Source organism: Aquila chrysaetos, chromosome 21 (assembly GCF_900496995.4).
Source record: "Aquila chrysaetos chrysaetos chromosome 21, bAquChr1.4, whole genome shotgun sequence".
NCBI lineage: Eukaryota > Metazoa > Chordata > Aves > Accipitriformes > Accipitridae > Aquila > Aquila chrysaetos.
Window position 1 is genome coordinate 2,849,685 of NC_044024.1, and position 13,040 is coordinate 2,862,724.

Here is a 13,040-nt window from a genome sequence, read left to right on the forward strand (position 1 = left end):
GTATTTATCTACAAGAAAAAAAAAAGTCTGCTATTTTTCTGTTAGAGCAAAACTCAGAAAACCTTTTATCATTCAGCCACTGAATGCTTCATGGCGCTTAATGAAAGTTCAGAAATTTAGAAAACTTAAGAGGTTACAAGCCAGTGTGTTCTACAGAAGGGCCAGGAGTCAAGCCTGTGGCAGGAGATACAAGAAGGTGGACTACAAGGCTACTAGCGTGGGGAGGACAAGAGGCAGGAGAAAGAAGAAAACCACCACATACTTTCACAGACTAAGTTCTCTCCTGGAAACTGGAGAGTGTCTTTGGCATCTCCCAGTCATGCACTGTAGAAAAGAGAAGCCTTGAACCTACCTGTAAGATAAGCCTAGTTTATGTATATATTTGCTTATAGCTTCCTGTTCCACTTCAGTGTCTTTGTCATTCTGCATTCAAACCTATAAGGTAATATCTTACGATTTTAATGAAAGCATGGATTCATGCAGCATGCTGGAAGTTAGGTAAACAAAAGAGCTAAGAAGCATTTCTCACCCTGCCAACATTGTGTAAAGGAGAACACCCAAGCTCCATATGTCACAAGCAGCATCATATCCCTGTCTCATGAGAACCTATAAAACAAAGAGTGTTAAAGACTTTTCACGTATTAAAAAAACCACCCCAAACCAATACCACTACACAGCCTAAGGAGGGGTAAGTCAATCCCAGGATAATTTCAGAGGTTTGATTATTTATTTTTCAATATACAGGTTACAGTGACTATCAACAATATTTCTTGTTCCCAGAACATAACGTCTTAGGATTCTCAATAGGCTTACATCTCATTTTAGAGGGTAGATTCTGCTATTTTTAAAGCGGGTTTATTATAAACATATGCACCAGTGTTTATAAAGTACGTATAATTATATTTAAGGAAAACTAGCAGAATTTATCTTTTTTTTTTTAAGCACTGCTAAAAAGTTTAAGTACTTGATGCATCAAAAACAGCATAGAGAAAATGCATGGCAGCTTAAGATACCTCTGGTGCCACAAAGTTTGCAGTGTAGCATGGAGTCAGAAGTAGTCCGTTTTCTCCTCGAAGTTGTTTTGCAAATCCAAAATCACAAATCCTGATAGAATCAGCATTATTTGAATCATCCATGTATAAAATATTACTAGGTTTAAGGTCTCGATGCACTACCTTTAAACAAAGAAATTTTAAAATCCATCATTTAGAAGTTGCATGTACATTTGTTTGTATGTAATTTGCAACTTATAAAAGCGATTCTCTAGATTAATATACTTATTAACAGTTCTATACAATTACATAACTTTAAAGTAACAAAAATTCTGCTGCAAGTAATGTCATAAAAAAGCCTACTGGCTCATAATGCAACTGGAACTAACACAACCATTTGCCAAAAAGCCTAAGAGAACAAGTATCTGCTGTTTCATAAACTATAAAAGTAGAGTCAAAAGGACTTGCCAGAATAACAGGATGAGTTGTTTACATTGTTCACCTTTGTCATAAAATACTCAGAAATCTTCTTCCTTTCTGCCATAAAAACAAGCCAAGCAAAGCACATAACAAAAGGCATTTGTTAATTCTAGGAAGTGTGAAAGAAGCTATGTCATAGAAGAAATCACTCACTCCTTGGCAGTGCAGGTAGTCCACAGTCTTAGTTATAGTGTATAACACAGCGCTAGCCTCTCGTTCCGAGAAGAACTTCTGTCTGAGAATTCGATCAAGCAGCTCTCCTCCTTTCATCAGTTCAGTGACAAGGTATATGAATCTACCATCATCATATACCTGATGAGAAGTTTAACAAGTGTATACATACATAAATACACACATATCTATTAAAAGAACATCTATAATTATACATCCTGATAAATGAAAATTACAGACTAGATTCTTCACCTATTCACATGTGAACATCAAGCACAAACAGCAGGGACTGAAAAATTTCATTCTGCAATTCAAGAGCCTTAAAGCATGAAGCATAAGAAAGCTTATGTGTCATTCTGTGAGACACTGAGGTAATCGAATGTTAATTCATGACTCGGAATTAAATATTTTTTTTCAGTCTAGGAACTTCTGTTCTAACAGGAGAGTAGCCCTACCACTCCCTATTGCTCTTCCCTCCCATGGACAAATTTTAGCTGCTGGCACTTTGCATATACAGGACAACATGTAACTGCTTTTTCAGATTACCAACACATTAGCTACTCATTTGAAGTAAGAGGAAATATGACATTTCTAACCTTTACATCATTTCTCACTTCAAGCTAACTAAAAGCATTTAGAAGAAAATCAGTATCAGGACAATGGCATATTTTGAAATACTCAACACTTTACTATATGTACTGCTCTCCTATTTTACTATGTAAAACAAATGTAATAAATCCCAGTAAACTCCCTACCTCTATATTTACTTATTGACTACTGTGTAATAAGAGGTAGCAGAGAAAGAGAGGTACATACATCCTTTAAAGTAATAATATTTGGATGTTGTCCATAACGCATGAGAATCTCAATTTCTTCTGAAGGATCCCTCTTACTTTTATCAATTATCTGCAAAAAATAACAACAGGAAAAACAGCTTGGCTAAACAAAGTCTATTTAATAAAGAAAATTTTTTGTATTTATAGTCTTACTTCAACAACAGAATACAAACATTTTCTAGAGTTCATTACTTCTTACTGATCATGAGCAACTGATCATCCAGCTTCACACCTCACTGTTTATTCATTTCTTGCTCTCTCCTTGCTACCAGTTAAAACTGTATCATTAATGCAGTCAATTCTGCTCCAGTGGACAAGAAAATGCAATGGACTGTCTGAAGCATCACTGCTTCCCTGCAGCCCAGCTCCACCCTTATGGATCTTAATTTTATTTCAGGTGTGCTCACCATCATACAATATCTTCAGGCCTCAAGACTGAATTGTAAAGCCAGTTCTTCAAAGCCATAACCTTACCCACAAAAAGAAGAGCTATAGAAGCCAAATACACAATTTAAATTAAGAAAACACTGTTTTTAATTTCTCACAGCATAGAAACAGCTACAGTAACTAGAAAGTTCATGTATTCAAATTCACAAATCTACTGCACAATAATTTCAGAACAGAGACATTTATTCAAAGTACCTTTACAGCAAACTCCATATTTGTAGCTATGTGTATACATCGCTTGCAAACAGAGTAGGAACCAACACCAATATCTTCCTTCAGTTCATATACATCAGTAAACTGTGCGCTGTTTCCATGAAGTTGCTTTAAAAAAAACAAACACGTACAAGCTGTCACCTAAAGCAAAAAGGTGCTCTTTGCCATAATACTGTTTCCAACAGCAAAAGTTTCTTCGGCTTGCCCATGCTTTCTCTTTTGAATTCTGCCTCCAGAAAAACAGCAACTCGCTTTTTCAAATTTCAAAATATCCCCTGGAAGCATTTTAATAATGAACATTTTAATAGTCTCCCCAACAAAAAAGAACAGACTGTAAACACTAAATATTGGTCAGTCTTTGGCATGTCAAAAAGGTTTCCCGAAAAATAAAATGTTACCTGTACTATTGGCAGAATATTGGTGAGTGGCGATATTTTATGATCTTCTACAGTAGTAGTCGCAACAAAACTAAATCCTTTGAAGAGTTGATGTGCATTCGCACTAGGTGGGACTCCTGGAGAATCTAGTGGCATACACATTTGATTAGCATAGCTAAATCCTAGCAAGGCTATTTTTTAGCATTCAGGAGAGATGTTGGAAGACACATTTTGAGGGAATGGAAGCAAACAAGGGCAACATTAGATGTTGAATAAGACTTGAGTCAGTTTTCTGTCTTCTCTTATTTTAATAACACACACAAAGCAAGTATTCCTGGGTTCTACCTAAAACTGCAAAACACTGCAGGAACTAATGTATGAATACGTTTTTAGAAAGAAGTTCACTGAAGCACAACACTATGAGAAAGAAAAAGATCACAGCCTTATGTTCAAGGACTGCATCACACAGAAGAGTGCCCACAGGTTTTGCTACTTCAGTGGTATGTGCTGTTGGCAAGGCCCAAGTGAGGCAATACAAGAATATTCAATTAATGATACTACTGAATAATTAGAACCAAATTTTCCTCAGATTATATTATGTGCACCTCTGAATTCACCGTTTGAATTTTCACAGTAAGCACAGCCTGATAAGTCTGCGTAGCCTATTAGAACCATAGACATTCTCCAAACAAACATGAGAAGTTGTTTTAGAAGTTGGATGCAGCAGTACAGAAAAAAATTCACAAAAGACAACCTGAAGTGAAACTTGAAGCATACTAAGCAACAAGTGTTTGCAGTTACTGTCTTTGTTTCCAAGGTCAGTTACTTGGAAATTTTCACAGTGCAATAATCTAAGGGATATTTTAAAGATAAGTTTTCATAAGCTTCTCAAAACTATTTGAAATGTCTTTGCAACTGACCTAGTAGTACAGGTACCCAGTCCACTGTACATTTTCCCCACCCTTCTCTACCTTTGAATCACTGTTTTCAAAAGTAAAGTCAAATTCAGCATGGGTAGTGAGGGGAACAGCTCAATGAAAAATTATAATACTAGTTTTAAGATTTAATTTTAATAATTATAATAATTAAAAGGCTCAAGAAAGTTACTTAAAGCAAGTCACTTTCAGTGGAATACTGACCCTAAAAATAATCACTGCACTGCTGCAATCAAATTTAGTTTACTTTTAGTGTTAAGTACTTCCCCCCTGAACCACTGCAGGTCTGACTTTAAACCATAACTAGAAACCATACATAATTCAGCTGTTAATATTCCTTTTTTTTTTTTGTTTGTTTGTTTGTTGGTGAAGCAAAGTTTAGCAGAATATTTCAAAGAATAGGAACCCGCTGAGGAAAACATGCTTCTTCAAAGTACTGGAACCCCACTGCACCCTTTCCTTTTAATTTCATCACTGGCTTTTTCTCTTAGAAAGCTTCTTGTTGTAACATTAATTTGACCCCTCTTGTCCCACGAATCTCACCAATTTATAACCATGCACAATTACCTTTTGGTGTTTTTGCTGTGAATTCTGGATCAAAACAAAAGGTATCTTCTGGCTTTCCAGAAGCAGGTTTAAATGGGGGTTGAATTTCTCTTCTGAACAGTTTCTGAAGTAGAAGGACAAAGTCTTGTAATTAAGAGTGAATGAAACTTCCATGGGTGCTGTAATTTTGCCAAGCTAAAGGGAAAGCAACTCAAATGTTACTGTTTTATTAAAACAGTTTTCTGAAAGAGTGAGTAATATAGAGCAAGTAGAAAACCACAAATATGTATAGAAACACTGAGTTACTTTCACATACCTTTGATTTGAAATGCTACGGGAAATGTTACAAGTCAAACAATACAGAGCTCTTTTTCCTTATTCTTCTGAATCTGCCTAACCTACCAGATCCATACTTGTAAAAATAAAACAGCAGGCTGCTACTTATCACCAGCTCATCCTTGGCTTATTCCAAAGAGCATGGAACAGCTATAGCACATCTTACCTTCTATCATCATCTCAGACCTGGTTCACTGCTGTTTTGTCACCAACCTGAAAAACCCACCCCAAAGGGAAGATATGGAATACAGTCTTTACCTTTCTATTCTGGGTCCCAGACAAAGACCTGTCCCGAGTGACAGGCGTGTCCCTCTTGGCAAGGAACTGCCAATTCTCAGAGTTCTATTCCAGGTTTTTCCTAATCTACTAAACTAAGTTGGGGGGGAAGGAAGGGAAAGCAGAACAATGGCTCCTCCATTTTTTCCTCCTTTATTCAACATGCTTTAGAAAAATGCATTGCCCAAATGATCTCAAATCAGCAATGAGTGCCATTTACGAGAAAACTTCATGCCAAATGATGTCAAAGCCCCATACAAAGTTCAGGAAGTTCTGAGAACATTTTCTTGGGGTTTCTCTCATCCTTTCAGACCTACTTTTTGCAGTTCTTTTCATTTAATCTTCCTGCACAAGAACATGCAATGTATTTCAATTTAAAAAAAAAGGGGGGGGGGGGGCACCTTAATTCATCCCAGAGAAATAATGGGATACAATACAGAAGTGGTCATCAACACTACCATATTGAAATAAATACAAACCACTGTGAAATAAAAAAGAAAAACAAAGAAAGAAAGAAAAAAAGAAAAAGAGTTAGAACTGCAGATCTTTCACACATCCTTGCTGGTATTTCTTTCAACATCAGTCCCTTAAAAAACCAAAATAGTAGATAATCAAGCCATAACACAGCCTTCTCTTACAAAGCATACTCACATAAACAGTGAAGTTTTGCTGTTACTAAAAACCCTACTTGCTAATCAGGACCCTATGGCAGATGCTGCATAAAGACAGCTAGAAAACCACCTTCTCAGAAGTAAATATGAGAGTCAGGGAAGGATAATGACCACAGCTTTAAAGAGACAGTTGAGCACAGTATTGGCTAGCATTGCCAATAGCCCTGTCAGCACAGCAACATCTTATTTATTGTGTCTATCCTTTTGTAGGCATTATAGCAAAGGAGTGTTTTCAGAGTGGATTTATTTGATATAGAGCATCTCAGTTTTGAGAATGTTTCTGGGAAACACATCTCAAAAGATTATAGAGAACTGCAGAGGAAAAGCATCAAGGTGCTTGTTAAAAATTTAAGCAGGCAATCATGAACTTGTACAACTTCTGATCATGTCAGAGCACCAGAGTCAAAACTGTGAATGGAATATGACTGATAAAATAGCAACGTGCTGTGGCTAACTAGAGAGAAGTCAAAGAGAATTACAGTCACAGTGAGTTTTTGTGCCCTGAATGGAAGCACTAGATGGACACTTACTAAAGAAAAAGATTCTTGCACATAGGGAAAACCAGCATCCTCTCCCAACTACAAATACTCTAACAATTTAAGCTTTAGAATGCTGCTCCTCTTAATTATTTAAAAAGTAAATGTACAATTTATAATTAATACTCTCTATACCACAAACACTACAGCTCCAGATGCCAAGTAAGATTATCGTAGGAGCCAGAACTAAGTCAGCAGTATTGCAGTGTTTATTGTGCCCTATTCAGATGCAAATACTTATAATGCTACAACACAGAAAAATTAAAAACAGCCTTATCATTCAGATAATTTTGTACCTACATTCCAGTCAACAGTAGAAAAAAAAGGATGTCTCTTGATTTCTTCAACTCCATCTGAACCAGCTCCTAAACAAAGAAAATACTTTATTTAAAACACTTAGGTAAAGTCTTTGAAGAAGACTGCACTAAAAATTAGTTCATTTCTAAAAACTTTGCACAGACATGGTTGAGGGAATTGTAAATTCAGAAATATTCCAAGGACATAAAATACTCAATTAAGTAGTGTATACCTCATCAGGGAGGCAAACAGAGTACAAGAAGCCCATAAATACAGTGTCAATATTCTTTGCTCTGACACTGTCAAAGCTTTGGCTCACTGCTAAGAGTCACTGGTCCAAGAAAGTAATCATTCATTAGCCAAACCCAGGCAGTCATGATCCAAGCTAACAAGAAGTGGTATCTAAACTCAAATCTTACTGACCATCTGGAGCTTGAGAGTCTCTAGCAACCACTTTCTGTAAATAATCAACTCAGCCCAACTACTTTTATTTCAAAGATCCAAATAAATGAACCAACCTAATCTATTTGATGGGTTCCTTTTAAACAACATCCTCAGAAGACTTTGTGCTTCAGGGCTGAGGAACTGAGGCATTCCAAGTTTTGCTCTAAAAGAAAACAGAGAACAAGTAAGAAGAAGAAACATATCCTACTAAAAACTGTCTACATATACTTCATTGCACAATTTGATGTATCAAAGATCTACTCCAAAGTCTTGTAGAGTGCACACATTTAACTCATCAGCTTTTAAGTTTCACGAGTGGTTTAAAAAAAACAAAACCAAAAAACCCAAACAAACAAAACCCGAAACAAACAACCCCTCCCCCCACAAACGAAAACCACACCAGATCAAAAACCTCAAACCCCACCCAAGCCCCCAAACCCGGCTTTATGCTAAAATAGAATAAAACAATTATCTCAGGAATATGTAAGTATTTTCAAAGATACCTTCATTTCACCAGGAAGTTATCACCAAAATACCTCTACCAGAATCAAGGCCAGAAGAGACTCACGAAGACATCATATAAAAGCTTACTGACTTTACCAAGCTTACTTTATGAAAACAATTATGCTATAGGCAAGAACTTTTTCTGCAGAACTATAGCATCACTTAGAGCTCCAAGTGAGGCTAGAGATCTAACCCATCCACTTTCACAGGTATACCACTATAAACTCATACCCAGGGTAAGTTCAAGCTGCCGTATTTCGCTAAGAACAGAGCTTCCCTCTCACCCCCTTCCCCGACTACCATCCCCTCAAAAGGCCCAAGGCTCTGCATGTGGTCTAAAGGAAATTTTGTTAGCTAAGCACAAATAAAGACGAGAACATATTTGCCCAACAACTTACTAATCACCAGTTTACCCCGTTTGTCTTGTTAGACAGCTTCTGTTGTAATCAAGGTAATTTAATATGAAAAATGTGAGCACATAAGTGCACTCTCCATATATACATACACAAAGCAACATCTGATTCACTATTGCTTACAAAATAAGGTATGTTGTAACAGTAGCAAGAGGGTATTAACAACAACATGAGTGGTAAATAATGCTGGTCGAATTCACTGTACTGTTTTTATCTTTATTATACACCTACAATGAAAATACAAAGTCACCGCTAAGATTTTAATTCCTGTAGATACTTAATAGTATTTGCATGTTCTGGGATCTAAACCTTATTGGGGCAGGGAGGAGGGGGCACAGCACTGCCTTTTTTTGTTCTTGTTCTAGCTTAATGCTCTTCAAGCACAAGGAGTTATAACAAGCTGTTAAAACATGTTTAAAAATTACATTTTCTGACTTTCCAAAAAGTAAGAAGATATACTTACTTCAGTATCATATTCATAGTTTCATTTCGATCTTTACCTTGAAATGGTAGTGTACCAGTAAGCATTTCAAACTGAAAAGAACAAATGTTAATCTAAATCAACACTTCTTCCCCCAATTGCTCAAAGTGTTAAGTACTATACTCTTCCCTATCGCTACATTAGACATACTGGCTTGAGCCCTTAAAAAATTACCAAAAAGTTCACAAATCTAAAATTTTGTTTTCATTGGCAGTTTACATGATAATAACAGTGGCAAGTGTAATGTAATGATGACGCAGGAATATTTTACATCCATAAGCTACTTATAATAATAAATAATAAAATCCCCTCCATAACCAAGTTTTAGATATTGCCATACTCTGAAAACAGCAAGAAAAATAAATTCTAAACCAGTACTTCACTTTTTATGTCAAAATGCATTATTTCAGCCTGATGCTCTAACACATCATAGCAAAGGCGTAAGTGCTAGCAGTTACTGGCTTATTTCACTACTCCACTCCAGTATTCATTCAATAGGCTTACTCTTACAAAAATGTAATTAATATTCCACCAAACCAACTCTTCAGTTTTTCTTTAACTATCAAGTAACATGCGAAATGAATATAGAAACTAAAGTTTCAGACTGACTACAAAGGTTCTAAACCACTAGTGGACTACACATGATTTTTATGGTTCCTGCTAAGTACTCCTTACAGGGCTAAGCAAGTGAACAGTAAATTTTATTCAGATTGGTTGCTATTTCAGTAGCAAGTCAGCTGTTGAATTCTCTCTTCCCCCTACCCAAGCATTCATGATTAGATCTGGACAAGCTTATTCTAACTACATCATTTCAAATTCACTTCGACATATGCAGTGTATTTGTGACCTTAAGCAAGGTAAGCAGTGAAGCATACAGTACCATGAGAACACCAAAGGACCACCAGTCAGCACTCTGGTTGTGCCCTCGCCTGTTTACTACTTCAGGTGCCATGTATTCTACAGTACCACAGAAAGAATAGGCCTTCTTCTCTTGATCTACTGATTCTTTGCTGAGTCCAAAGTCTACAACAACAGCATTACAAGAATATAGCCAGTAAAGAACTTTAGAAAAAAACAATACTGTACATGGTATTTCATAATCAAAGTGTTGACAGCTTTTGTTTGTTTGCTTTCAGGAATATTATGCAATTATCCTAGCTCTTCATGAAACAAGAAACTGCGGATATCTAGAGATACCGCAGACATTTAGTATACTATATACCACCAAAACCATTCTATAAGTCATATTAAACTGATGATTAGCCATCAATATTGCTATACAAAATAACTCAATATTTGAAATATTACACATTTAGAGCCTTAAGATAATCAAAAGTTCTCATTTTCTCTGTTTACTGCCTGCTTTATTCACACAAAAAATTGGATAAAAGTAACAATGAGTTTCAAAGAGAAGGCAGTCTGCATGGTCTAGTATTACTGAATGATGAATAAATAAAATCAGAGTAAAAATATTGTTGTTATATAAGATAACATGGTTCTGCAACCTGACTCAAGTTCAGTAGAGTCTTACGTGTCTGCTCACTTTATTCCCAGAATACTTTTTTCTCCCAGTTTGAACAGTGCCATTGAATATACAAGTCCTTGATATTAGCCCAACTCTCAAGACGAGGCTCTCAAGAGTCCCCCTTTAAAAAGGGGAAATGATTGCTAATCAATAATCCCATTAATTATTCTTTCCAGTTTCAGAAGGAAGTGACAATTTTAGGATTGAATTGTATTTAAACGCATCATGTAGAATTTTAGAAATTATGCATTTTACAAACATTATTTCCATCAAGTCCTTCAGAGTTTAAAAAAACCTTCATTTTCTCTTGGAATCTAATAGTAGTATCTACAGATCAAAATACACAATGAAATTTTTAATACAAGAGCATCACCTTAAATGCAATTGTAAGCTTTCAGAAATTCATAGTAATTTGGTTTTCGATTTCGAACAGTCAGTCTTTTGTATATATCATTTCCTAGAACGTATGTATTTTAATTGTTCCTCAAAGCATGTTTCTGCAATTTTGTATGCATTTAAAAGTGATAATGCAGAAACACACACACAGAAAAAAAAAAAAAAAAAAGAGTAGCATTTCAGAAGTCTTAGTGTGCACTAAAATCTTTTCACACCGAAAGCATGTCTGCTCCCTTTTATAAGTCTCACAGTCAGCAACTTTAGCCTGGGTCTGTAAGCTCTTGATCTTCAGTTAAAAGGCATTTCACAGTAAATCTCGATACAGCTCACTGTCTAATCTGAATAGTGGATAGTTTTAGTCACTAACATACCACCACCTGAACTAAAGCTCCCTTAAAAAAAAAAAACACATTCAACGTCTGGTTTTGTATTTTCAACTACATTTCTTCTATTTTAACCACAGCAAATAGTATCTGCGCTTCACAGCAATATTGCTGCTAACACTGCAACTTGATCTATGCACGTATTAACACGAAAACTAACTTCAATGGAACCTGCATGGACATCAGGATCTGATAAATGACCAAAACCATCAGATACAAGTCTCTGACTATCTAAAATACTTCAATAAAAGTACTTAATACTATATAAAGAATCATTATGTAGGGAAGGGATACAGGTTTATTATAAAAAGTCTAATAAAAAATTTTCTAAACAGCTAAATACTGACTCACACATACTCCAGCCATCATTATACATATATTAGGCTTATAACTAAAAGCTTATAGAGAAATATGTCCAGAAAGTGCTATACTAATAAGTGTTACCTACCTGTTAACTTGATATGTCCTGCTTCATCAAGCAAAATGCTGAAAATTAAAATTCACATTCACCAATACACATAAAGAGGAATATTTACATATAACATTTAAAATATAACAGTTAACAATTTCGATCTCCAACTTCTGTTATTAATTTAACAAACCAATTATTATTTCATTTAAATCACAGGTATATTTTTTACATCTTATGTTTGTTTACATAGTCTAACAAAAATATTTTAAATTTGTTACATCACTATAATGGAAAATGCAAAGCAACAAGCAAAATACACATAATAGTGGTAAAATACATTTTACTTTACTTTTCTGGCTTCAGGTCCCTGTATACAATTCCCAAGCTGTGAAGGTGATCCAAAGCAAGGGCCAGTTCTGCGAGGTAGAATTTCACATCTTCCTCTGTAAACATAACCTAATAAGAACTGTATAGATTTACCTTCTGATCTTGTCTTCAGTTTTTAAAACTGCAATCTAAAAAATACTCCTGTCTGCCTAAGTTCCAGAATAAGTTTTAGAAGTACTTTAAGAACTCGTAATTCATTAATTCACCTAACAGAAATTATATACTAATATAGGCTAATCATCAAGTATACAAAAGAACTACCTGCAATACTTAAACAAAAACATCAGCAGTTACTGCAGAGCATGAGCTAACTTTTAATGTAATAAATTTAATTGTTTTATTTGGTGTTACTGACCACCAGCAGTCTTTCTGCCACAATCCTATACAGACTGTTTCCACTGCATCATAAAATTTAGTATATGACTGCTGTATTGGGTGACTGTCTCTGTCGACTCACATTAACAATATTTAGGGAAAAAAAAGGAGAAATAATTTAGGAAAAAGTATGCAAAATAAAACACTTTGGTGAAAATAACAATGACATGAAAATCTGCAGTGGGAGTTGAAGAACCTACTCTGCTCTTCTTAGGAAAAGAAATTTGAAGAACCCTAGTGAGATACTGAAAAACCAACTGACATTGCATATAAAGCATTTGAGAGATGCATTCCTATCCTAAATACTCAACAGGTTGCTCCTAATTTCATATACAAGAATCATACCTGCTTTGGCTCTTGTCATGTTCTACCAATTACTGGAGAAGCTAGTAATCTTTAAATTACTGGAATTGAATTTGAGGTTTAAGTGGACTATTCCCTTATTTGTTGAAAACAACAGGAACAAGGAGAACAGCCATCTCAACTGCACAGTAGATAGCTAACAAGACTCAAATTAAGGTAACTGGGCTTAGTGATTTAGTAGTACACTGATCTGTACTTTGAATTGCACATATGTAATCTGTTCTACTGGCAACAGAAATACTCC

The 13,040-nt window shown here is 35.4% G+C and overlaps 1 protein-coding gene across 5 annotated transcripts in view; it reads right to left on the reverse strand.

Moving 5' to 3' along the window:
• RPS6KA6 (ribosomal protein S6 kinase A6) overlaps positions 1-13,040 on the reverse strand; it is a 45,017-nt gene that overhangs the window by 10,134 nt on the left and 21,843 nt on the right. For 4 of the 5 annotated variants that reach the window (XM_029996867.2, XM_029996866.2, XM_029996864.2 and 1 more), the window contains 13 exons: positions 12,021-12,127; positions 11,708-11,745; positions 9,836-9,978; positions 8,938-9,008; positions 7,632-7,720; positions 7,117-7,181; positions 5,019-5,121; positions 3,538-3,662; positions 3,122-3,247; positions 2,460-2,549; positions 1,626-1,784; positions 1,014-1,175; positions 530-606 (listed from right to left, as the gene is read on the reverse strand). In XM_029996867.2, the coding sequence (XP_029852727.1) occupies positions 530-606; positions 1,014-1,175; positions 1,626-1,784; positions 2,460-2,549; positions 3,122-3,247; positions 3,538-3,662; positions 5,019-5,121; positions 7,117-7,181; positions 7,632-7,720; positions 8,938-9,008; positions 9,836-9,978; positions 11,708-11,745; positions 12,021-12,127 (1,355 nt within the window). The remainder of the gene's footprint in view (positions 1-529; positions 607-1,013; positions 1,176-1,625; positions 1,785-2,459; positions 2,550-3,121; positions 3,248-3,537; positions 3,663-5,018; positions 5,122-7,116; positions 7,182-7,631; positions 7,721-8,937; positions 9,009-9,835; positions 9,979-11,707; positions 11,746-12,020; positions 12,128-13,040) is intronic. The other variant, XM_029996865.2, reaches the window with a different exon arrangement.